A 27,814-nucleotide genomic window follows, 5' to 3' on the forward strand; every position below is an offset into this window, starting at 1 on the left:
TACACATACACTCTGATACACAAGTACACACACACAGATACACATTAACACACAAGTACACATACACAGACACACAAGTACACATTGACACACAAGTACACATATACAAACAGGTACACATACACACAGGTACATATACACTCTGACACATAGGTAAACATTGATACAAAAGTACACAGACACACAGGTACACAAGTGCACATACAGTCTGACACACAAGTATACATGCACAGACACAGACACACGTTGACTCGCAAGTACATATAGGTACACAAACCTAGACACACAGGTGCCTGACATCTACACACACACACACACACACACACATATATGCACAAATTCACCCTCCTGTTTACTTACTTTTGATGCAGAATGGTGATTTCCCTAGGGTCCAATGGGAGCTGACTGACCAAAGCTGATGAGAGTCTGAGGCACCAGACTTCCTCAGTTCCTCTCCTTTTCTGCTCGTGGTACCTTCTCCTACCCGCGCGGCACTCTTTTTTTTTAGCTGGGAGGAAGTGACCTGTCCTGAACTCACTTCCTCCCAGCAGGCCGGGAGAACAAAGTGAAAAGGGCACAGTCCAGGGGAATTTTAAAGGACCACTGACCCCTGATTATATTGTTGCAAGTTTAAGGGGCAGCTTCTTTGGGCCCCCAGGAATAACTGGGCCCCTTTTGCCCCCTGTTAAAGACAGCCCTGTAAACAGAGCAGGGGAGCAAAGCAGGATGAGAAAGGGAAAATATTACAAAAATAAAATGTAGGATAGGGACCAAGGTCCAAATATTAACATTAGTTGCCACTAACAAATGTTATAGGATATTTTAAAGTAGCAGGCCTTTAAATAATAGTAAATAAAGTTTATAAGGTATGTATTCAAATATAAAAGTAAAATACGCCAAACAATAACATTTGTATTAGAAACAGCCCCTGGCCTTATCTTAAGTCTAGGATAGCCTTATGCCTATCCCGCGCATGCTTAAACTTGCTCACTGTGTTAACCTCTACCACTTCAGCTGGAAGGCTATTCCATGTGTCCACTACCCTCTCAGTAAAGTAATACTTCCTCCTCTGATCCAGCCCTCCTGGGCCATGTGATCGAGAGGTCCTTGCGAGGACCTCACGATCACATGGACGGAATAGCCATCCAAATGATGCTCTAGTACTCTGAATTGCTAAATATGTTCCAAATGATGTGATTGTAGTACTCCGGATTGCTAAACAAGAATGTTTATTTCTCCTACATAAATATGACGTGCCTACTTTAAATAGTATGTGATCAAACTAGTTTGCATTAACAAAATCTTTCAGTTTGTAATATATGTATAATACTGTTTGATATCCAGAAAAAGACAAAGGTTTGGAAGAACAGGTGGCTCAGGCAGAAATTCCGGAATCGGCAGGTAAAAAATCCAAATCTTTGTTTTAAACTGCACAGATTACATTTACAATATATGGCTGTAAACTAAATTAAAGCTAATGCATCCTTATGTTGAGTTGTCCACTAATCGGGAAAATATATGTTCTATATATATATATATTTTTTATATTGCATAATGTTTATCTACCTTTATGTCAAAAGTGTTTGTCACGCTGTAGGAAAATGTGTATATATCATTTTTGTGAATTAATTATATGCATACAATAGAAAGAGTAAAGGAGAAATATTGGATAAGAAAATAGGCTCACAGAGTAAATAATGACAAAGACCAAAACATTGCTCTTTTCTTCTAATGAATCTGCTTTCTCCAATATCCTGAGTGCCTAGACCTGACTTTCTTCATATCTGCTAAATTGGGATTTGGCAACATTGGGCCTAGAGCACCTGGATTATATGCAAGAGTGCAGGATCATTTTGTGTATGCCACAGTGCAAACATTGGCATGGACATGTCATCAGAGGCTCACTATAGCTTCGGTATTAGAAGGCACTAGGATAATTAGAGATATGATGGGAGCATAAGGGTCGGAAAATTTAGTGTAAGAAGAAAAACGAAAAGGATGTTAATGGTTAGGAGAATTTAAAAAAAAAAATTTTTTATACAATTGTGTGTATTTTGTATTCTTAGTAGTTGGATTAATAGCTAATATTCCAACAATGGGATTTGTATCTTGGTGTGCTTAATTCCCAATTGGATATATGATTAAATTTATAATTTAGCAATACTAAGCTGAAGGCAAGAGTGCAAAAAGTTATATATCCAGTCTATGTAGAAAATTTACTACAGTAGTAAACCTATTACTTTGAGAGTTCCTGATGTTAAGGGCAATTGTTTTATAAGTAATGAGACCACATTACAAAATATCCTTTTTTTTTTTGGTCTTCCTAATGTATTAATTTTCCTAGCTATGACCCAAACCTCATTACCTGCGTAAAAAAGTAGCAGGTACTAGTTGGACATGTCGTTCTGTTCAACCTTTTGTCTAATAATGAAAACTGTCTACACAATCAATAGACAAGTAATGTTTTGTTTTATGTATGTTTGTGGTGTAGGACTGCAATGTTGGGACTCAAGCTTAGGGGCTGTAAAGGTATTTAATGGCACTTGGGTGTGTTTCATGGAATATCCAGGGGCTTAACTCTCCTCAAAAATGGGGGACCTTGTGTAAATTTTTAGAAGAAAATAACCTAGATACATGTTTATTCAGGAAACCCATTGGATCTCTTCTCCTACTAAAATATGGCACTTTAATAACTTCCCGATAGTATATTATGCCAACCTTGAGGGTAATTATAAAAAGGGGTGTAGCTATTGTTTTGTCGAAAATTCTCAAATTTGAATGTGTTCATTCAGAAAGTGACCCTAACGGCTGATTTCTGCTCCTAATTGCTAAGATAAATGACACAATATTCACTCTGGTGAATATATCTGTTCTGAATGACTTCTCATTGGGTTTCCTGGAAGATTGTATTTCCAAAATTGAAAAGGTCAAGTGTGGAATCTTAATTATTGGTGGTGATTTTAACTGTGTTCCCAACCTAAAACTAGACAGAAACAAAAATAACAATAAAGACTGGGATCTAAAAATTAAAGCGGCACTGTCATGGCCGAATCCCGTTTTTTTTTTTTTTTAACCCCCCTCCCGCCTCCACTACATCTAACTGTCCCCTTAGTAACCCCCAAATGCCCCTAAGCCCCCATATTACCTCTTTTTTTAATCTTTATTTTCTGCCCCGATCTATATTCAGGGCGCCGCCATCTTTGTGTGGGTAGATGAAGTCCCTGCGGGACACGTCATCTGCCCACACTAGACAGACTGTGAGATTCCCGCACGTGCTCAGTGAAACACTTGGACATGCGAACGGGAATTTCATCTATTCATTCATTCGCCAGAAAGACGAATGAATGAATAGAAAAATCAGACGAACAAACAAACACTGAGTATCAGTGTTCGTTTGTTTGTTCAGTTTATTACAAGGAGGGAGCTACCGGCACGCAGCTCCCTCCTTGTAATATGTAAAGACAGAAGCGGCAGGGAGCGGTGCTCCCCGCCACTTCATAAGCCCCCCAGTTCCCCCCTCACTCTATGGGGGTCAATATGACCCCTATAATAGCATAAGGGACCTACTGTCCTCCCCCCGTTGCCCCACCCCTGAGCAGTGGGTGGGGGCCCTAAAAAACAATAAGGGGGGGACCTACTGTCCCCCCCGACCCCTCCCCTGAGCGGCGGGTGGGGGCCCTAAATAAAAATCCCCCCCCCAATCAAGGTGACTAGGGGTCCCAAGCCCCTAGTCACCCCTCCCCCCCACCCAAATAAAACTATACCCTACCTACCCCCCTTACCCTAAAAATAGTGAGGGGGGAATAAAATAACTAACCTGTAAACAAAAATTAAACTTACCATTTGGCATCTTCTTTTTTCTAAAATCTTATAAAGCTTATAAAGCCTTGCCCCGCCCTGCAATTAGACTAAGAACACTCTGATTGGTTGGTTTAAGCCAATCAGAGTGCTCTTTGTCATTTTACACAGCGTGGGAAAATTCCAAAGAACTTTCCCACGCTGTGTAAAATGACACAGAGCACTCTGATTGGGTGGCTTGAAATCCATCCAATCACAGTGCTCTGTGTCACTTTACACAGCGTGGGAAAGTTCTTTGGAATTTTCCCACGCTGTGTAAAATGACAAAGAGCACTCTGATTGGTGGGCTTGGAATCTAACCAATCACAGTGCTCTGTCATTTTACACAGCGTGTGACAGTTCTTTGGAATTTTCCCATGCTGTGTAAAATGACACAGAGCACTGTGATTGGATGGATTTTAAGCCACCCAATCAGAGTGCTCTGTGTCATTTTACACAGCGTGGGAAAGTTCTTTGGAATTTTCCCACGCTGTGTAAAATGACAAAGAGCACTATGATTGGCTTAAACCAACCAATCAGAGTGTTCTTAGCCTAATTGCAGGGCGGGGGAAGGCTTTATAAGCTGATTGGAACTTGTAGTATATTGAATATTTATGAATTAAATTATCCTTTAATATTCAGGATATTATGCACAAGAACTACGGGGATATTTATATATTAATTGATAAGCATTAGCATTGTACCCATTGTACAGCGCTACGGAATTTGTTGGCGCTATATAAATAATAAAATAATAATAAGCAATTGAGTAAAATTGAGATCTCGTGGTTGGGACGTTTAAATATAGTCAACACTTATTCAATTCCGAAATTGTTATATTTATTTAATTCTTTACCTTTTAGACTAAGTAAGGATAGGCTTTTACAATTCCAAAAATTATTCTCAAACTTTATTTGGGCAAATAAACGTCCAAGAACTTCTCAGAAGATCCTTCAAAACAATTATGATAAAGGAGGTATTTAATTTCCGGATATCACAAAGTTACATCAAACATGCCTAATCGCGAATGTAATGATATGGAATAAACAACATATTCAAAGAAATGCTTGGTTTCAGATAGAGCAAGAAAACTATCCATATGTTAATTTAAATACTATATTTTGATCAATTAAAGGATCACTATAGGGTCAGGAACACAAACACACCGAAAACCGAAACCGAAAAATGACTTTTTAACCCCTTAAGGACACATGACATGTGTGACAGGTCATGATTCCCTTTTATTCCAGAGGTTTGGTCCTTAAGGGGTTACAATAGTTTTTTCTATAATCTTATTAATATTAGACTTTTTAATGAATTTAATGAATCTAATATGAAAAACAAGAAGCCAATTAAATAAATAACCACACTTTTATTGAAAGTAACACACCAAAATTGGACAGAAAATATAAAAAAATAAAAATCTACATTTAGTTAAGCAGGGTGAATTCATTGACAAAGCAGTGAGAACAGTTTATGACAGTCCATTTTCAGTATCAGCTGTGTTGCCAAGTGAAACACTACAACACATGCAAAAACTAGTGCTACCATGTATGTGGAATGAAATCCCAAGGTACACATATGAATCCAAAATAGTAGCATACAAGTGTATAGTGGCATTTTTAGGAATTTATATAGGTGGCAGAATTGGCAATAGCTTTAAACTTACTGGTGGGTCTGTGCACATGTCAAGGAACTAAAATTAACCCCAAACCCCGGGAGAGCCATCACATCTCTGGACAGGGGAGGGGAACCAGGGACTGACCCAGGAGCTGACACTCCTTTCCTATCAGGAGATTAAAGCTATAGAGATGCACTACCCAGCCCTGTGTAGATTGTGTCCTACAGCTATCTGGGAACTCCCTGTAACGTGATCGGGGAAGCCGCAGTCAGGTCACTGAGGGAGGGAAGTCATGCTAAAGCCATGTGGGGGGGAATGGATAAAGAGATAGCTACCCCGGGCTGAGGGGGGAGCTAGGGTGACTGGGGTCTGAGCCATTGAATGAGGCTTTGCCCCTAGCCCCCACGCGGAGTGCCCTAGTCACTATGTCCCGGTCATGGCTCACCTTAGCTCCGATAATGTGAGCTGGCTGTGATGAGAGACATGGCCGAGTGGTGTGCGGTCGGCCTGGTTCGCGGGAGGACGAGGAGGAAGTGGAGGCTGCGGCATGCCCTGGGTGGGAGTGACTTGTACTTGGAGCCGGCAAGGAGCGAGCCTGAAAGGCCAAAGAAGGTTTAAAAGGACTCTGGCCCCTCCCCCTGCGCAGTGACGTCACGTGGCCGCCTCTTTAGAGAGGCAGAAAGCAGAAGGTGAATGGGGATAGCTCCTGGAACGTCTGCAAGGGTTGGGATGTCTGCGAACGTGTGGGGGGGAGGGTGTCATTTTCGGCAGATTTTAGCCATTTTCGGACGAAATGGAATAGGTCAATTTTCGGCCGGAAATTTCAGCCGCCGAAATTTCGGTGCACCTCTAGCTGTAATGTAAACACTGCATTTTCTCTGAAAAGACTGTGTTTACAGCAAAAAGCCTTAAGGTAATGATTCTACACATCAGAACAAATTTAATAAGCTGTAGTTGTTCTGGTGACTATACTGTCCCTTTAAGTTAGACTTAAGGAAATAAAAAATGATTTAAATATTTTGATTATGGATATGCTAGAAGTTTTTAAAATGTTGAAAAGTCAACTTAACCTTTCAGAATCGATTCTCATACAAGCCCCATTTAAAACTCTGCATTATGACATGATCGATATGGATCTTTACAATTGGAGATTACGAGGGATAAATAAATATGCAGATCTTTTTGATAATAAAAAATTGATTAGTTTCCTGGGTTTACAAGATAAATATATAATATCTTATAGTGAAACATTTAGTAAGCTAAGGATTAAACATTTTCTAAACTCAAAACAGGTTATATTTGAACACCCTATCTTTGATTATTTAGATAGAGTAGGTACAAAGGGCTTGATATCCCGATCCTTTAAACTTATACAAGGGGAGAAGACGTGGAAAAAATACTATCAATAGTGAAATGGGAAAAGGATCTTAAAGGGACACTATAGTCACCCAGACTACTTCAGCTCAATGAAGTGGTCTGGGTGCCAGGTCCCTCAGGTTTTAACCCTTCAGATGCTTTTTACATTTGGGGTTAATCCAGCCTCTAGTGGCTGTCTTCCGGACAGCCACTAGAGGCGCATCTGCGACACTGGAGGCATATTATGCCTCCATCGCGCAGAGCGTCTATAGGAAAGCATTGAGAAATGCTTTCCTATGGACACTTTGAATGCGCGCGCAGCACTTGCCGCGCATGCGCATTCGGCTCCGCTGACGTCGGACGGGGGAGCTGACGTCGGTGGGGGAGGAAAGGTCACCAGCACCGAGGATAGCCCTGCCCTGGAATAAGGTAAGCTGCTGTAGGGGTTTCAGCGCCACGGGAGGGGGACCCTGAGGGTGGAGGCACCCTCAGGGCACTATAGTGTCAGGAAAAACGCTTTGTTTTCCTGACACTATAGTGATCCTTTAATATAAACCAGACCTCTTATGAATGGTACCATACCACTGCTCAATTAAAAAAACACATTCATTGTATATCTTTGCTAGAACTTCACTTAATGATATTGTATAGATGGTACTTGGTTCCTTCTAAACAACATAAAAGGTATGAAGCTTATTCACCTATATGCTGGAGATGCCATAAAGAGACTGGTACAATATTTCATATTTTGTTTACCTGTGAGAAATTAAATGATATTAAGTTGCATATATCTTCTCTGATTTTAGACTTAACTCAAGAGATAATAATTCTCACACCTTCACTACTTTTTATTTAATTTCGATTTTCCATTAATGGAAAAAAAATGTAAATCTTTAATTACATATATTCTTTATGCTTAGCTCGACACTGGAAATCGACTGATCCTCCACTATGGCAAGAAATTTTAAACCAAATCGAATATCAGTATATAATTATTTTTATTAATTATTTTAATAATCTCCTAATAAAACAAAAGTTCCCTTGGATATACTGAAACTGTTGCACCCTGCCGCTGAGCCCCAAGGTTTGCTGTCCTCACTTATGTACGTCCACATTTTGGTTTTGTTTTTGTTTTTTGTTTCTGTTTGAAATGAATACACTGCCATAAATTCGAATTATCTCTGTACTAGATCTGTATGAATTTATTATGTTGATATGTAATGAAATACTGGATTGCAACCCAATTGCAACCCTGCAATTGCACCTGCTTTTCTCACATAATAAGTGATATTTAATCTAGAATATACTTAAACATGTACTAGGTACTATTGCATTTGTATTTTGCATTTCTGGGTGCACATATTGTAGCTTCTACTAGTTGATACAAAATATATAACCGGATGTTTTAGCAACTGTTGCTGCATACTCTGTACCCTTGGTCTCTTTGACACAACTATTCTAGTGGAGTATTCGGCATATGTTTGAAGCCACACTTATATCTCCATAGTTTATGTGTTCATTACAGTAAAGCCAGGCGTAGCTATGACCCTTACCCCACTAGGTCCTCATTTTTAACTTACACGTGTACATATAACACATTTTTTGCTTTCTTTTCCTCAAGAGGGATTATTAAAGAGTTTTTTGTTTTGGCTCACTGCATGCAAAGACTCCCTTCAGTGGGTACCTGCAGTACAAGCCTTTTTGTAACATAAGGATATAAGGTCTATTTGGAGGGCAATCCGTTTTCGAGTTGCCGACCAGTAGCCCTATTTTCTTTCTATATATTTCCAGGGGTTAAGCCCCACTGTATCCTATAACCACCACAACACTGGCGGATGGATTTAATCCATTTCCTTCCAGTGGTTGTTCTTTATCTACTGGATATATTTGTATTTGTTTCTTCTGTTTTTGGTAATGTTGATAACAAAATAAAAATCAATAAATAAAAAAATATAACTATAAAAAAAAATAAAAAAGAGAATTCTGCTTAGGGTTTATTGTAAGAAAGTTAGGGTCAGTGTACCTGGTAGACGAAGATCTCCTCGAACAGACCTTCTTTACCCCTGCTCAACTATGTCACAACACTAACAACAACAATGATACTACCTGACTATTTAACTTGATCAGCTTCTGAGATAGGTGTAAAGGATAACTTGTTAGTTGGCGAGATGCTATGATATCTCCAGCTGACCGCAGCATTTGCCAGTTAACCTGATGGGCAGACTAACACTAGGTTTTGCAGTAGACCAGCATTTTTAAAGTCATATTTGAAATGCTCCATGTTTTTAACTTTATTTAAATAATTTCTAGAATTGGTGGAAGAAATTAATGATGACCATCCTGAGGTGAAAGAAATGGTGGCTGAAGCAGTGACAATTGCAAATCAAACTCCAGTAACAGTGACCCCTGATGTGTACATTAGTGCACTGGATAATGCTATCAAAGAGGTATCCATGTTTTATCATTCAACAGATAAATTAATTAAATACTATTAAACAGTAATACCCAATGACATCCTATTAAACTGCAATGTATACAGTTCCTTCAATGGATCAGTCAGTGTATCTTTTAATACATTTTAAGGAGTTTAAAACATGATGAGGAAAAGGGACTCGGTAGGCATCATAACTGCTTCATCTCATTGAAGTGGTTATAGTGTCTGGAGTTTCCTGGCACCATACTTCCATTCAGGGTTAAAATGTTTTTAATGTTTTAATGCTAAACAAGCGTCCCCAGAAACCCTTTCCCTCTGTACTGCTTGGGCCAGTGAGGAATCAGCAATGGGCAGCTGTGATAGGCTGAATGTGTCAGCTGAGACGCTCAGCCAATCACAGTGCCATTGCAGGTATGAATCGATATGACTACAAGGAAGTGTGTAATCTGTGCCTTAGCCACACCTCCAGTGGGGGTGGGGCTATGGGAAGCCTGTCATTCAGTGGTAAACTGTTTGAAAAAACACTAAATGAAGGGACAGTGCCCTGGGATTCTAGACAATATAACTAATTCAATAAGATAAAATTATTATATTGCCTACAGTGTCCCTTTAACCCCTTAAGGACCAAACTTCTGGAATAAAAGGGGATCATGACGTGTCACACATGTCATGTGTCCTTAAGGGGTTAAAAATAGACATTTCATATTCATTTTAATCAGTTTAAATGGACACTTCTAGCGAAAAAGCAAGTTTAGCTTAATGAAGTGGTTTGGTGTATAGATTATGCTCAATTATCTGCACTTTAGGAATAACATTACTTTGTTTTATTTCCTAACATGCCATTTCCTGCATGCCAGAGCCCAGAGAAAATCCCACAGGGACCTAGGCAGATTATCATTTTGTGGTTCATTTTTCATACAGGGATGTTGAATGGAGCCAAGCAATATCATGGTTTGAGGGGCACTGTTATACCCCATGAGTCCTAGGCAGCTTCTAAGTTTATGGTTAATCCTGCTCTGCTAGAGCCTGCAGTAGCCGTGTGTGATTAAAGTTCAATTAGCAGGAGATAATAACTTCTAATGCAAGCCAACTGTGCTCTAAGATCTGAGTGAAACTCACCATCATCAAGACATTTAATTATTTAAATGTTTATCATATACACTTACATTCTCATTTGGCCATTTGCTGCATCCTCGCTGTGCTTTCATTGCAACTTCAGAAACAGTTAGGTAGTAAAGGAGACAAGAAGATTTATGTGGTCTGTTGACCTCTGGAGGTTTGCTGGGTGCTTTTACCTGGTTTAGTCCAAATACATCATGTCACTTTTTAAGTCAATGTTTCATATCTACTGGTTCCCATGTAACCGTGATGCAGAGAGATTCTCATATATTGGATGAGTAATTCCCAGTGACAGCAACAACTCAATGTATACTGCTGTTTTCTGAAAAGGTTTAATTAGATGTTTTGATATTATCAACTATAAATTTGATGGAGGATTTAGGTTTACTTTGCAGCATAGCTCCAGGTAGGAGTAAAATTTTATACACGTGAGTAAATTGTTTATATCTTATACACAATTGAAAGTTGTTGTTTTTTTCTATAGTTCAATGAAGAGAACAAAGAGAGGTTTCCTGGTGCTCCTCCCATAGGAGGATGGGTATTGGAAAATTTTCCCAACTCACCAAATTATTGGATACCTTTATTAGAAAAAGGACTTCTTCCTGACACAGTCTTTTGTCTACGAGACACTTCATCTAATGGTAAGCTAGATGTCATTATAAAAACAAGTTTTTATCGTTTGTTTTGAGATAATGTTTACTCTCTCTGATTCATCACTACATATTTAATCATAATGAAGATTTTTGTTAATTATTTTATAACAAGTCAAGAGGTATGCAAGCCCAAGACTTACTCAGGTACATGACCTGTGGTTGGGGACTTCTGGCCACCCAAATGAATTGTATTGATTGTACATAGAACAAGGGTACTGAGCACCATGTGGTCTTCTTTTATGGCTGGAGAATTAATGGATTATTAACAAAGGCCCCTGAAGTCATAGATTGTGTATGAGACACTGCATTTAATGGGCCTGTATTTTGTCCACTGGAAAACTTGGAGATTACTTTGTATCCCACCATATTTGTTTGCTATACCTTCTTTTCTCTCATTTCACATTGCATCACAATATTATGGGTAGGACCATTTGATGGTTATTACACTAATCTATTCTATACATAATACAGATTAAGGAACAGCGCACACACAAAAATAAATTTAGAAATCTTAGAAGGCTACTTAAACTCACCCAAGGGCATACAGTGATGATACAGTCTGCGGGCATCAAAACGATGGTGCTTTATAAATACCAGTAATAAATAAATGGCATACTCTGAAGTGTTTTGGATGGCGTCAGTGGAGAGGCCAGTGGTAGGGGTGGGTGCGGATTTGTTTTGGGCACAATCCACTGTTTAAACCTAGTAATAAACCCGGCTCTAAATCAGTCTCAAATTAGAACAGATTAACGGAGTTAAAAATAACTCCAATCTGATTAAAGGGACACTATATTCACCAAAACACTTTTAGCTTAATGAAGCAGTTTTGGTGTATAGATCATGCCCCTGCAGTCTCACTGCTCAATTCACTGCCATTTAAGAGTAAGATCGTTTTGTTTATGCAGCCCTGGTCACACCTCCCTGCATGTGACTTACACATCCTTCCTAAACACTTCCTGTAAAGAGTCATCTATGTTTACACATCCTTTATTGCAAATTCTGTTTAATTTAGACTTTCTTATTTCCTACTCTGTTAATAGCTTGCTAGACACTGCAGGAGCCTCCTGTATTTGATCAAAGTTTAATTTACAGAGCAGGAGATAAAATATTTTAAAGTAAGTTACATCTGATTGAAAATAAAACCATTTTGTTTTCATGCAGGCTGTGTCAGTCACAGCCAGGGGATGTATGAACAGGGCTGCAGAAACAGAAACAAAAATTATGTAACTCTGCAGGGGCATGATCTATACACCAAAACTGTTGTTATTTTGGTGACTTTAGAGTCCATTTAAATTGGAGATATTTTCCAATTTATCAGCTAGGGACAACTATCCTCAATATTTTTCTTCCTGAGTATCATGATAGAAGTGATCCACAGTACTAAGTGTGAAAGTTACTTATCATCATATACATTTTAATTATTTAACCCAGTATTTAATGAAATTAAGTATTGCTAATTCATATCACACAACTTTCAATTAATATTCTGCCTTTGTGAAACTGAGAAACACATCTACTTACAATTATTAATTATGAAACTTTTTTTTTATTTTGTAGGAAAATATTTACTTAGTAGACTTTACCTAATGAACAAACAAGAAATAAATAACAATATTTTACTAAGACTTCAAAAAGAAAGTGCAAGGAAGCTGCAAGAAGAGGAAGAAGCAAGGTATGATATGAGAAAAATAAATGTCAATAACCTTTACATCTAAGCTTTGATTCCTAGAGAGGTGTCCTTTTCAGAAATATAGAATAATTCTATTTCAGTAGATATGATACAATATATATTCAGTTATATCAACTTATTTCTTATATATTTACTCCTTGCTTCATTGGAGTTCCGCGTTAAAGTTTTTTAGTGCAGAGTAAAAGTTACTAGAGTCCATATTTAATTAGCTACTCTGCCGTAGAAAACTTTATTTACAAAATAAAAACAGAGAAAAATAGAAATACTGATACAGAATAGTATGTATTATATAGACTAGCCAACCTGTGCTAAGCAACTTCTACACCTTAGACCAGTGGTAGGCAATCTTCAGAACTCCAGATGTTGTGGACTACATCTCTCCTGATGCTTTGACAGAATTATAATTGTAAGAGCTTTATGGGAGATGTGGTTTATAACATCTGGAGTGCCGAAGGTTGCCTACTCCTGCCCTTGACAGAAGTATAGCCGGCATATCTGTCCTTCCTTTTTACCAGTCTGACTACCATCTACACATTGCTACTTTTAGCAAGTAGTGGATGTTTGACATTCTTTATTTTTGTAAGGTTACAAGATAACGATAACATATGGTGTAAATTTGAACATTAAAAATAGGTGTGTAAGTAGAACAAGAAATGTCAAGAGAAGCTGCACTTTAAAAAAAATAAAAATAAATCAAGACATAGGTTTAGTTCCAAGATCAAATTAAGTAGAATGCAGATTATGCACATTTATAAGCAAAAAACAGACGATAGTGTTAAAGTAGAGTTAAGTCACATAAGTCTAAATCAGCAGTGAGTGATCAGAGTCAAGTGTCGATATAGACTAAGTAAACCTGCTCTTATAAAACCCAGTGTCATAATTGAGAAAAGTTGTTGAAATAAACAAATTCAAAGGCAGTTAATCAGGAAATAAACAAGAAACAGGAGAGCGCTCCAATAGGGCACAGCTGAGAGAAAACATTTCTATACTGCATTGGATTTTGTCTAGGGTAAAACACACCATCACCCAATACACATTTTATGGGATGAGGACCGGAGTACAGCAATACAGTCCTGAATAGTGTGATCCAGATAGCCCCAGTGTAGCTTAGCACCGACATGCCACACTGAGTCCCATAGCAATTGCAAGTTGCTTCACTTTTCTGAACCCAAATCTGACGCCAAACTCCTACAGGCACAGTCAGTGCTTTCTAGAGTTAGTAGGGGAGTTTTCCAGTCCCTGGCCATTTGGGAGAATTCCCTGCGCAACAACCAGACGGTCAAAAGCCTCCATATGAGTGACACTCACCAAGTGCCATGTGTATGGCAGGTGTGCAGTTCCATGTTTTGGCTCAGTTTTGTAGAGTGCTCGATTTAGGAACAAGAGCATGTGCACTGATGTAGAGTGTGTCAAAGTAAGGTGCAGAGTCCCGTCTACCTGCTGCGTCCAGAGCCAGGGAGCCAGCTTGATCCTCCACATGTTCATCGGTAGGTGTAGAGTAGTTGATAGGTATTGGTGGACCACCATGCCTCTCTGCCATGCAATTCAGGAAAGCCTTGAAGATAGTATGTAACTAAAGAAGTGTAGACTGAGTCAAGTCAGCAGGCCCTCTTGACTCCTCCGTCAGTTTCTGTGCAGATTGCCTTAGTTGGGGCAGATGCCGTTGGTCAAGGAGGTGCCAGGATATCCCCCGCCAGCCAGAGTCAGATTAAGAGCCCAGTGGGCCTGGTGCTGACAATTATGATGGGCCTAAGTACATCATCGTATCGACCAAAAACACTAAAACCACATACAAGGACACAACCCCACAAGCAGCATCTGACATGCAATACCATTGGCAGCCCCACACATAAACACACCAACACACAATGTAACGTATCTTCCACACACAGTTCCACAAGTAGCCTGCATACACCTCCTACATTCATGGGTATCATGCACAATACCACAAATACCTTCCAAGCGTCATGCATCTGGTGGAGATGGTGCTGGAGGGAAACTCATTGGATGCAGCTATAAGAAAACACATACCCAATGCTAATCTCTCGCTTTCATCTTTCAAGTAAATCCATACCCCCTAACAGCAGTGTCCAGTGAAGGAGGACGTCAATGTGGCATTACTTACCTCTGCCGAGCCGCGCAGACCCCCTCCTGCCGCGCGGTCCGAACGCTCCATGCGACCGTGCGGCACACTGAGGAAGATTCACCTCCCTCGATCCTAGCAGACCTCCTCCTGCCGCGTGGTCTGGCTGAACTACGCGCCACCTGGCAGGACGTGTATATATAGGTGTGGACGTGAGGTCACACCCACTCTTAAATTGACCACGTCATCTGTTTTGCATCGCGGTGATGACATGGACCAATCATAACTATTTAAGGCTTGTTTTAGCCCCCATTCATTGCCCTATCATGGTTTCTGTTAGTACCTCGTTTAGTGCTCCTAGTGATTCCCCTGTGATTTCCTGTGTTTAACCCCGGCTTTGAATTTGACTCATGATTTCTGTAATCCTGACCCCTGCTTCATATTTGACTTGTGATTTCTGGTATCCTAACCTCGGCTTCGTATTTGACTCGTGATTTCTGGTATCCTGAACCAGCTTTGTATCAACTCTGAGTATTCCTGTAATTGATTTATTCTTGACCCTGTTTCTTGTTGTATAGTTACTTTAAGTCTGGCCATTCTAAAGCTCAGTAATACGTCTTTCTGATCCACCTTTTGTGGTTTCCTCTTTCCTGCGTGTTGGGTTACGACTCCCGTGACAGTCAATGGGTGGGGTAAAAGGGTGTGCCACTGATGTGAATCACGTAACCAGAACTGCCAAAAGGGGTAAACATGCCCAAAAAGGAGGAATATCTGCCCAAAGAATTGAAAGGCCAGTCTGGCATGAATGCATGTCATGCAGGCTGGCCAACTAAGGGCATACTTTGCAGACAGCACTTTGAGCTTGGCATAAATGTGTCTAATTATGCGCTTGCTCCACGCTTATAAAGAACTGTCATCTAGCACTTACATCTCCACTTGTCTCCTAATCTTCTTACTAGCGGGCAGACGATCCTGGTATATAGTCTGGGACAGAGAAAAGGTGTATGTAGTGAGTGTAGAAGAAAGGTGACGTGCCACAGTGTTAGAGAGACCAAAGTCAGCATTACCTTAACTCATTTCATTCTCAGCCAGTCAACAGAAGTTTTGTTCCCATACACCTCTTAAGTTTCCATACTTAAGCAAGAATATGTGAAGAGTAGTGTGTGTAAAAAAATGTTTTTTTCTTAAATCAATTGGCCTGTTCCATGGGCATTGGCAATGAGGTACAGCTCCATCAGCCCCTATGTTAATTCGGCCCTGCCGCCAGCCCAGAGGGGTAGGAACGAGGCCCCAGACCCAAGCTTTCAGCCATCAGTGGCGGGAGAAAGGCCATCTTGAAATATGATCCTGTCGGAATATAAGCTTAATTGGTACCCCCATAGGCACCACAATGTCCCCTTTCACCTAGCGGCCACAATATGTCAAATAGAGTCTTTTATCCATAGATATTTGGAAAAACACACTACAAAATGCAGGAGCTGCTGTAACTTGCATCTACACCTCTTAGCGGTCAGGCACTGCCACCGCAAGTATTGGATGCTATATAACAGCGAATTATGGCAAATCGAAATCTGAGTAGCAACATTTAGGCTAAACTATTCAAAGCTACAACTATAGCTGATATGGCGATTTTCTTTTTTCCAGGCCATACGTTTTAGCAGATATTTCAGATTTCAAACCGATACAATTCCTACGTTGTGTTTAAACTATGGTTGGTTTTATCTGCTTACAAATGTCTGGATGATATACAGTGTTTTTTAAAAAACAAATGTACTTATAAAGTTGCCGTCAAAGTGTACTATTCTGTTTCTTTAAAATATTAATTGGTCCTATTTTATTCAAAGGAAGGAACAACAAGAAATATTGAGACTACAAGAAGAGAAACAAAAGCAGCTAGAAGCTGAGGAAAGCTCTGACGAAATGGGACAGAAGCCTGAAGGTATGTATAGCATTTTACTTCCACAGCAAGCTGCATTTGGAAGAATACATGTTCTTTTGAATGATCATTTTCACTTGACACAGAAAAACAACTGTTCTGTGCAGTGAACGTCATTCTGTATATCCATGGCGTTTTACTTTGAAACACGTGCAATTGACACATATCTCAATGCCTGCAGCATTACATTTTTCTTCCAAAATAATATAACAAGAATAATGGACTCAGGATTCCACACAAAAAGTTTATGAAAGAATGGGAATTTATAAAATTGGGAATAATTTGAAATCAGCAGCCTAGTTTTTTTTTATTTTTTATTAAGGTTAAAATAAAAGAATAAAGGTAATAATAAAACATTAAGAATCTAGGCTTTATTATTCGTAAATATTAAAATCACTATTAATTTATCTACTTTACAAAAATATTGCTATCTAGCATTCTACAAATGTTTTTAAAGCCTTATGGTACTCACTTCCCAAATATAGGTATAGAAGAATACTGTTTACAAGAGTCTTAAATATTTAAATATAAAATTCAGCTGTTATTTATTTATAATTAAAAGTAGACGCGGCAGAAGTCACAAAACGAAAAAGAAATATGTTGCATGCATGAATGTGCCTAATATGTTTATTCATAATGTTTAGAGCTAGCCTGAGAGGCCATACTCTTAGTAACAGTGTAATTCAGGGATCAGCAACCTATGGCATGTGTGCCATGCATTGCGCTCAAGGTGCCTTTCAATGGCACTCAGTGCTGCCTAAGCCAAACAGGCTCTGGCCTATCAGGAGTCCCAGCAGGATTTCAGATATCTGCTAGTGCAAATTGAGTAGTGATTGCAGGTAGTGGGGGACAATCCTCAATTTACACATTGCAGCACTTAGATCACTTCCTACTAGCACTTGTGAACAGGAATCCTTACTGGAGCAATGGTATTAGCAATACCATATCAGCTATTGCAGCTCCTGCCCTTGAACCTCACCTGGCCCGGTCTCCACAGGACCCCAGGTAAGCTGCCCACACTGCTAGTTATACACAGAGTTAGAGAAGAAACCTCCAACTCACAATAATACAAACAGCCCACACACATATACAACCCCACTGACAATCCACATACAAGGACACAACCCCACAAACAGCATCTGACATGCAATACCATTGGCAACCCCACACATAAACACACCAACACACAATGTAACGTATCTTCCACACACAGTTCCACAAGTAGCCTGCATACACCACTTACATTCATGGGTATCATACACAATACCACAAACTATTCACAAACATATGCAATATAACAGCTGGCATACAACAAATACAATGCTACAAAGCAACTGCAGCACCCATAAATAAAACAAGCAGAATACACCAACATACACAACTCAATTTTTAAAAACGCTGTGGGACTTCAAGATATTGTTTTTTGACTTTGGCGGCTGCCTAGGCCATACCAGCCCAGGGGGTGCAATGCCCAAGTGACCGGCAGAAGGGGAGTGCTGTGAAGTGCCGGTAACTTGTTGCCTACCCCTGGTCTAATGCATGCCCTTATGCTTACAGATGAGTCTGAAGATCAGCTTCCAGCTGCTTCAGAGCAAATCTCTTCTCAAGAATCTGCAAAGGAGACTGATAAAAGTGCTTTGGATCCAGAACCAGAACAAGGTATATACAAAATAGTTTGCACTGAAAGAGTTTTATGTATATAAATAATACAATTAGCAAATGCTATATAATAATAAAACCTATCCCTATGAAAAGCAGCTCTGGATGCAATGCCCAAGTGACTTGCAGAAGGGGAGTGCTGTGAAGCGCAGGTAACAGCGGGGTGGCATGGCCGAGCCGCAGATCGCGGTAGAGGAGCTTCTCTATCCTCTACCCGGTCTGATAGGAAGTGCTCACAGTAAGCATAGAACTGCTTCCTGTGAAACTGCGTAGATCTTCTTTTCTCTTTAAAAAAAATAAGACAAAGTAGGGAGTACTTTATCTTATGTATTTTTCCAACGATTGGCAATATTGACAAAGTAGGGCTTCATGTAATCTCCACTTCCTTGATCACGTTTGTCAAGCTAACAAAGAGTGTGGAGCTTGCCTTAAAGGGACACTATAGTCACCAGAACAACTACAGCTTATTGAATTTGTTCTTGTGAGTAGAATCATCACCTTCAGGCTTTTTGCTGTAAACACTGTCTTTTCAGAGAAAATGCAGTGTTTACATTACAGCCTAGTGATAACTTCACTGGCCACTCCTCAGATAGCTGTTAGAGATCCTTCCTGGGTCATGGCTGCCTAAAATGCATCACAACATTCAGTGTCTCCTCCCTCTGCATGCAGACACTGAACTTTCCTCATAGAGATTCATTGATTCAATTCATCTATATGAGGAGGTGCTGATTGGCCAGGGCTGTGTTTGAATCATGTTGGCTCTGCCCCTGATCTGCCTCCTTGTCAGTCTCAGCCAATCCTATGGATTACCACTGGGATTGGATCAGGCTACCACTTTTGATGAGGTCAGCAGACTGCTTGCTGGTCTGAGGCAGACAGAGCAGAGCCAGCAGCTTCAGGCTTGAATACAAGTAAGATTTTGGAAGGCATGAGGGGCCATGGGGGGCTAGTTGGTGTTTTTAACACTATAGGGTCAGGAATACATGTTTGTGTTCCTGACCCCATAGTGTTCTTTTGAGCCCACCCTTTGTCAAGATTGACAAGCTTTGAAAAAATACATAAGACAAAGTAGTGCTCCCTACTTTGTCTTATATTTTAAGAGAAATAGATGGAGCATAAGAGAAATAGATGGAGCAAAGAAGAACACATTCAGAAAACTATAGAAGAGAGGTAAGTTTCAGGAGAGAGAACCACTTAAAGGACCACTATAGTGCCAGGAAAACAAACTTGTTTTCCGGGCACTATAGGGTCTTTAGGTCCCATTCCCCACCCTCAGGGTGCCACTTCCATTGGGCTGAAGGGTTAAAAACTTACCTTTCTCCAGCACCGGGCTCCCTCAGCGCTGGGGAACTCTCCTCCTCCTGCCAAGTCAACGCCGAATGCGCATGCGCGGCAAGAGCCACGCGTGCATTCAAACCGCCCATAGGAAAGCATTACTCAATGCTTTCCTATGGACATCCAGCGTCTTCTCACTGTGATTTTCACAGTGAGAATCGCGGAAGCGCCTCTAGCGCCTGTCAGTGAGACAGCCACTAGAGGCTGGATTAACCCTCAGTGAATCATAGCAGTTTCTCTGAACACTAGAGGGACGTGGCACCCAGACCACTTCATTGAGCTGAAGTGGTCTGGGTGCCTATAGTGGTCATTTAAAAAAAAAGAAAAGGCAATTTGCTGTAAAGAAAGCAGTGTGTCAGTTTACAAAGGAGACTTTATCAAGTCTAATATACACATTATGTATATGTTATGTACATTAAATGTGTGTTAGACTTGATTAGGCTCCTTAGTGATCCAATACTTTGCTTATGTTACTTCTTCTGTTGCTTATGTCCTTTAAATACTACATGTGTGCCTGGTTCTGTCTGAGTACCATTAAATAAAAATATAAACTGGCTAAAGCATAAACTTTAGACATACCCTTCCCTTTTGTGACTAGGTTATAACCATTTCTATTGAAAAGTCCCACATTACCGAGGACAGATGCTTATTCTAGCTATCCCACCTCATATAACCTGCGGTTCACTGCAGATCTTTACTTTCCATTTCATATTTAAAATAGTATGTGGGCTGAGCTGAATTTTCCAAAGAACATAACAAAGTGAAATCAACTGTAGGTCTAATATCCTTGAAAAGACTGCCTCAGATGTAAAAGCAAAATGCAGTTGCAATAACCATTAGTCTTTAAATGTATTTTCTATCTAAGTAACATTTAATAGGGTAATTGTACATATTTTCCAGGGCATACTTGAAAATGAAAGAAATTGCAATCTAAGAACAAATATCAGATCTAGAGTGAGTTATTAAATGCACTTGTGTTTTACAAGGCTAATGGGGACATTACTGTCTACATGTGAACATTCTGCACATGAGCAGCTTTGGATGGCTTGCTTGGTAGGACTGCCAGTCACCCCAGTGCACACCCTTTTTAGGTTTGCTTTCTGTATGTCGGCATTGATGCTTACTGTGTTGCTAGCATATGTACCACTGCCTCCAATTTCATACCTTTCAGTGCTGAAAGTTTTGTAAAACTGACATGGGACTGATGTACCATGATGCTGGAAATCAAAATACAGACATATATAATGCGTGCTTGTGTAACCCTACACATTGGCATTCTCTCTATTGTACGCAATGGATCCTATTTTGAAAAGGTCAGACACCAGTTTAGACAAAATGCACCATATTGCTTGTTGTAGTTTGCCTCCCTTTAATTGGATGAAGCACCAGTACATACATTTCTTTGTTACAAGTACATTATGTGATTTTTATTTTGCTTCCAGAGAAAGAAATTCCGGCTATTCCAGAGATCGGTATTCCTTCTGTACCAGAGGGGGAGATTCCAGAGTTTGGAATTCCTGCTGTTCCAGTGGAGGATTTACCAGAAATTGAAGTTCCAGCTGTTCCAGAGGGAGAGTTTCCAGATGTGCCAGAGATGGAACCTCTAAAGCAGTATATATCTATGTTTAATGATGAGTGGTTTCTATTGGAGCCTGTATTTGACAAATACCCAGTAACTCTCACGTCTGTCGAAATAGCTGAGAAAATGCCAGATAGGGTTCTGCAAGAAGTAACTACCTCAATGGAAAGTGAGTTTTGTTAAATTAAATAATGTTTTTATATCAAAAGAATAATCTGTGTTTATAGAAAGCTACATACAATGATTAGCCACAGCATTAGAACCACCTCCCTAATTTCGAGTAGGGCTTCCTCATGCTGCCAAAACAGCTCTGATTCATCGAGGCATGGACCTCTGAATGTATCCTGTGGTATCTAGTACCAAGATATTAGAAGCAGATCCTTTAAGTCCTGCAAGTTGTGATATGGGGTCTCCATGATTTGTTCTTACAACACATTCCACATGCTCACTCGGATCAAGATCAGAAGATCAGGTCAATGCAACACCTTTAACTCATTGTCATGCTCCTCAAATTAACAATTTTTGCAGTGTGTCAGGGTGCATTATCCTGCTGAAAGAGGCCACTGCCATCAGGGAACATCATAACCATGAAGGGGTATATGTGGTATTTAACAACCTCTAGGGAGATGGGATGTGTCAAATTAACATCCACATGAATCCCAAGGTTTCCCAACAGAACATTGCTCAGAGCACTGCCTCCTCCGGCCTGCCTTCTTCCCATAGTGCATCGTCTTGCCATCTCTTCCCCAGAGGAATGATGCACACACATCTGGCCAATCACCTGTCATAAAATAAAATGTAAAAAAAATTATCACACCAAGCAACTTTATTCCATTGCACCATGGTCCAGTTCTGATGCTCACATACACATGGAATGTGCTTTTGGCGGTGGAAGGTGTCATCATGGGCACTCTGACCGGTCTGCAGTTACACAGCTCCATAAGCAGCAAATTGAGATACATTGTGTGTTCGAACACCTTTCTGTCATGGTAAGCATTACTTTTTCAGCAATTTGAGCATGAGTTTTGGTAGGTACTGACCATTGCATACCAGGAACAATCCACAAGACTTGCCGTTTTGTAGATGCTCTGACCCAGTCGTCTAGCCATCACTATTTGGCTCTTGACATTCACATCTTTTCTCTTGCCCATTTTTCCTGCTATCAACAACTTAAATTCAAGAACTGACACTTGTTGCCTAATATATCTCACCCCTTGACAGATGCCATTGTAACAATATAATCAATGTTATCCATTTCACCTGTCAGTGGTTCTAATGTTGTGGCTGATCAATGTATTGTGTTATACCCATCTGCTAAAAATACTAGAAATTATAGTGTTATCAAAGACACTTTTCGTCAAATCAAATAAAAACAATGAGGCACTCCAGGGTGGAATTGTCCTATTATTTTTTTATGTATTATATAATTTAGTAGATATGACAATGCTTATACTAATGGATTAAAGGGATACTATAGTGCTAGAAATACAAATTTGTGCAGAATGTTGTGCCTCCTTACCTATGACTCCAGCTAGAAATGAAGGCTTTTGTTATATGAATACTCAATGTTACTCAATACTCAATGTCATTACTATCTGATTAAATTATGCATTGATTGAAATCAACTAATTTCGATAAGTTCTATAATTAAAAATAATATTACCTCAGAACCATTTAAATACAATGGCTGGCCAATGACATCGGAGGACTTAGATGAGGAAGCAGAAGATATGCAGGCTGAGCAAGAAGCTGAGGAACAAGGGGAAGAGGAGGAGGAAGAGTCAGGAAACGAAGAGGAGGAGGAGGTAAACAGTAACCAAAAATTGTACACAATTCATAGACTAATGGCTAAAATGGTTGAACCGGGTTATGTGCACTCATTGGCAGAGACATGCTCCATAGTTTACATCTCTCTCCCAAGACACCGCAGATAATTGTTGAACAAAATCACAGGCAACCTGAAACTGAGACTTATGGGTTGCCTGATTAGGGGCAGGGTTAGAGCTGCAATGATTTCTACAAATTAATTCTAAGTTACTCTCAGAGTTAAATTTGGCTAGGAATGGTGCTCTATGCAGCATCACCTTTTCAACCTAATTAAATACATAAAATTATCTTTTCACATGTGCTTCTGCACCTCTAAAGCTGGTTTAAGCCAAAGTGTCATTGAGAGCTACATGTTAATGGGGCATGGAGGCCACTCTAATTTGTTCCACTACTTGTTCATCATATTTCACTCCTTTAGTCTATATATACTCCTTTAGTCGATATATAGTCTATTATATACAGCACCATCTCTTTTTAGCACAGCCCCTCCTTCTACTCACTGCCTACCCCTAATTTATTTCCCAGTCTGATAGGGCTTTCCCTACCTGTCACACCCTAAAATTTAGGGCCTAAGTCATCTCTCTCATAACACCAGCAGTGCTTGTGACTGCTCGTGGCTTAACCTGAATGCTGGATGCTGTGATGCCCATGTGATGTCATCACAGGGACCATGTTGCACAGTGATGATATCTGAGATGACATAGAACATAGGTAGGCAACTTTAAGTACTCCATATGTTTTGAACGACATCTTCCATAATGCTCTTACAGCCATAATGCTGGCAAAGGGAGATGTAGTACACAATATTTGGAGTGCCGAAGGTTGCCTACCCCTGGCCCACAAGTTGTCTAACTGACTTCTGATATCTGAGATATCTGAGAAAGTGTATTACTTCTTATATTATGGCCACATTCACATTCACCCAGCTGCTTAAAACTGGAACCATATAAAAGTGAATTGTAATTTCAGCAACATACTGTAGGTAGGCCACAACCTTTTTTACAATCTATGCAGAATCAAACTATAGATGTTTGTAGATATAAAGAGTTGTATTGTGATCAGACAGAATGTATAAAGATAGATATGTATGCTTTAATTCAACATGTCCTCTTTGTACATCATAACTGGTCCAGCTATAAGGTGGTAAAGTTGTTTCTTGATTATGTTTATTGATGCTGCAGAATAAGCTTATTACATGAAAAGCTGTGTATCAATTATGTATTGATGTTATTTTATTTAAATATCTGTCTTACCCATATGCTGTATTATTAAAAACAAATCATTATTAATTATTAACAATATTTGCTCTCATAAATAACTAGATTGAGTTTTCTTAATACAAATTATTATTATATTTTTCTATGCATATATTCTAAATTTAGGATGAAGAGATTGCTAGTGAAAAGAAGAGGCATTATGGGGATTCAAAACACTTTTGTCCTGTGGCCCTAAAAGAAAGCATGATACTTCACCCAGGAGATGTGGACAACGCTGTAATGTACAGAGAGAAGATATATTACTGCTCAACACCTGAGGCAAAAAACACATTTCTAAAGAATCCTGAGAACTATACTGCGCATGAGCAACCTTTACAAGTAATTATATAGTGTTTCTAACCTAAATGGGCAGGGTTATTTTTTCCAGCATCTGGATTAAATTGAATGAGTGCCTGTTTACTTTTTTGGATGATACAAGCCAACTTGAGAGACTGCATCCCATATGTGCTGATTCCTTTGCACTCCCATTTCAGAAATAAATTAATTTGTTAGGTAATAGAAATTAAGTTTTATTTTAATATAACAAATTCTAGCAAATGTTGACATATAAGCAGAGCCAGTGCAAAGATTTTTGCCACCCTAGGCAAACAAACATTTGCCGCCCCCCCTTCCACCCTCCATCACAATGCCCCACCTATATGATCTGCCATATGAACCAATGCCAGTGCTGCACACAGTGTCTTTTCTCTGAAAAGGCAGTGTGTTTACATTAAAATGCCTGCAGGGACAGGCTACAGACACCAGAACCACCACATCAAACTGTAGATGGTTCTGGGGACTTTATTGGCCCTTTAATGTGAGGTAAATTAGGGATTAGTGCCACTAATAATATACTGGATTGCCTACTTACCACCAGATGAGGACAAGAGGATGATAATGGGCTCTAGCTGCAGTCTGGCTACATTGGTCTGGTGTTAAAATAGGCTCTATGGAGGCAGTGCTCACAAAAACAACGAACAGGAAGCAGCTCCATTTTTTGGGGCCCCTTACACAGATCACAGTCTGGGCCCCCAGGGCCTGGCCATGAGTATTCCTACAAGGCCCGCCCATAAGCCTAATGCCTACAAGACCCACCCATTAGTTTTCTCACAGGGAGTGGAGTGTATGTGTGTAGGAGATGTGTTATGTGTTATTGTAGAGGATGTAATGTGTGTGTTCTTATGGAATGGAATGTATAGGAATACCAGTTTGTGTAAGGGATGTAGTGGGTGTGTGTAAGGAATGCATTGTGTGTTTCTGTGTGTGTGTGTGCCTATAGGACTCGCCTGCCTTGCATATAAGATATAGATAGGAATAAGGAGGGAGAGAATGGCAAATGCAATTTTGCACAATTTTAAATATTTTTTTGGAATACGTGTATGCTAAGTAAAATTCAAAACAATCTTGACATTTTTATTACAAGTATATATTAAGAGTTGCGTACCTTTTCTGTCACGATCTCTTATCTTTCTCCATTGCGCCCACGTGGTGCAGGATCCAAGGCCGGCTCTTCTCACAGCGTGTTCGGCATGTCCCACGCCGAAAGCTGGAGTCACGCCTGTTTTGATAATGCGGCGCATACGCACAGACGTCATGGCGTCAATGATGCGGTCCTATGTAATCAATACCGGCCCCGAATGTTTTGGGGGCATGGTCTTAAAGCAAAAGATGCTAACTTATAATAAGGGCGCCTTTTGCTTTGTTCCTTGCCCTATTGTGGATCCTTAGTGCTATTTGGTACTCCTTGTGTTTATATAGATATTTCTGTGTTTTGACTCGGCTTGGCTTTAGACTTCTCTGTTCTCTGGTTCCCTGACTCGATTTGTATTTTGACTTTCTCCTTTCTGGTATCCTGACCCGTCTTTTCTCGTATCATTCTCCTGATCTCTGGTATCCTGACTTTTGGCTGTTCCTTGACCACTCTTTTCTACCTATGTTAATCCTGACCATTCTAAGGTTCGGTAATACGTGCTTAGATTTTCTGTGGGTTTACATACTGCATGTTGGGTTATCACACGACCGTGATATTTTCACAGTACAGAAATTGTACACCGTTCCTTCTTGCACCAAATGGAAATTTTTGACAGCAAGCAGATCATGACTTCATGTAGTAGTAGTTGGTAGTATTTATTGTACTGATACATATTTACTCTTATGTCTCACAGGCTCCTCCTTTAAGAGTGTTTTTAATAGGAACCAGTGGTGCTGGCAAAACAATCAATGGAAGGTGGTTGGCAGAGAAACTAAGCATTTTTCACATCCAATTCAAAGAGCGCTTACAGGAAATGATGCTCTCTAAGCTAGAGAAGAAGGTTGGACCAGAATTTGAGGACGATACTGAAGACATTTTAGAAGATCAAGATCTTCAAACTGGATTAGAAACTAGTCCCACAGAGGACAGCAAGCAGATAGATATGATGAACACAGAGGTACAAATGCACAAATACTGCTGGTTAACTTGAAAAGTTATGGTTCACAATTTTACTTCTTACAAAGTTAAAAAATTATGTGATCATGTTTTTACAGTTTGCCAGAAAATTCTGAGGATATATGATGTCCCTAGAGGTGTTTACAAGTGACCACAGGGTCATTGGTGGAGGTGGAATAATTAAAAACAAACCCCATGTATAAGTCTCTGTGAATGTTCCCTTTCTTGTGTGGGTATTGACAGATATTGCAGGAATATAAATAGCACAACAAACTTTAGTAGTTGTTATAATCTGAGTGACACTTAGCAGGAACATGTTCAACTATATTAACTAATAATGGTATCTGGAAATGCTTAATATAAAAGTATAAGTAACATATAGCACCTAAATTTAAAAAAGGGGGGGCGGAAGACTGGAAAGTCCAGGCAAACCTGATTGTGTTCTAGAAAAGCACTGGGGACCTACAGTGGATGCATGCCAGTCAGAAGCTTTTCAGAGAGAAGCATTGAATCCAGTGCTTTTTTATGAAAAATTTTAACACTGTTCAGCATCACTGTGAAAGCGTTTGATATTTTACACCCCACCTCCTATAGACTGTAAGCTTGTTTGAGCAGTGTCCTCTTCAACCTATCGTTCCTGTAAGTTTTTTGTAATTGTCCGATTTATAGTTAAATCTGTTGGCTCTATATAAATGGCAATAATAATACTAATATGTAAGTGCCACTGTTTGGCTGTGTTTGGCAAAATATAAACATTGCTGTTTCTCTGAAACTGCAATGTTTGTATTACCACGTAATAGAAGTCAAACATGGTCTTAATGATTATGGGGTAAACCACTAGCCAAAGAATTATGGAGGCTTCAGAATAAAATCTAACTCAATTGGAACTTTTTTTTTATCTCTTCTTAACTTCTGTCTTGATCTAAACGTCCCTCGCCAATTATCCACAGTTCCCATTTTAATACGTGAATCCCACAGCGTGTCGATATTATTCACTATAA

General features: G+C 39.6%; 1 protein-coding gene across 1 annotated transcript in view; it reads left to right on the top strand.

Moving 5' to 3' along the window:
* The window catches only part of AK9 (adenylate kinase 9), a 113,557-nt gene that overhangs the window by 43,690 nt on the left and 42,053 nt on the right, over positions 1-27,814 (top strand). The window contains exons 15-24 of the mRNA XM_063443519.1: positions 1,345-1,401; positions 9,125-9,261; positions 10,852-11,008; positions 12,578-12,692; positions 16,638-16,732; positions 18,287-18,388; positions 21,166-21,471; positions 22,971-23,107; positions 24,512-24,724; positions 26,551-26,814. Of these exons, the coding sequence (XP_063299589.1) occupies positions 1,345-1,401; positions 9,125-9,261; positions 10,852-11,008; positions 12,578-12,692; positions 16,638-16,732; positions 18,287-18,388; positions 21,166-21,471; positions 22,971-23,107; positions 24,512-24,724; positions 26,551-26,814 (1,583 nt within the window). The remainder of the gene's footprint in view (positions 1-1,344; positions 1,402-9,124; positions 9,262-10,851; positions 11,009-12,577; positions 12,693-16,637; positions 16,733-18,286; positions 18,389-21,165; positions 21,472-22,970; positions 23,108-24,511; positions 24,725-26,550; positions 26,815-27,814) is intronic.

Source organism: Pelobates fuscus, chromosome 2 (genome assembly GCF_036172605.1).
Source record: "Pelobates fuscus isolate aPelFus1 chromosome 2, aPelFus1.pri, whole genome shotgun sequence".
In the NCBI taxonomy this organism is placed as follows: Eukaryota; Metazoa; Chordata; class Amphibia; order Anura; family Pelobatidae; genus Pelobates; species Pelobates fuscus.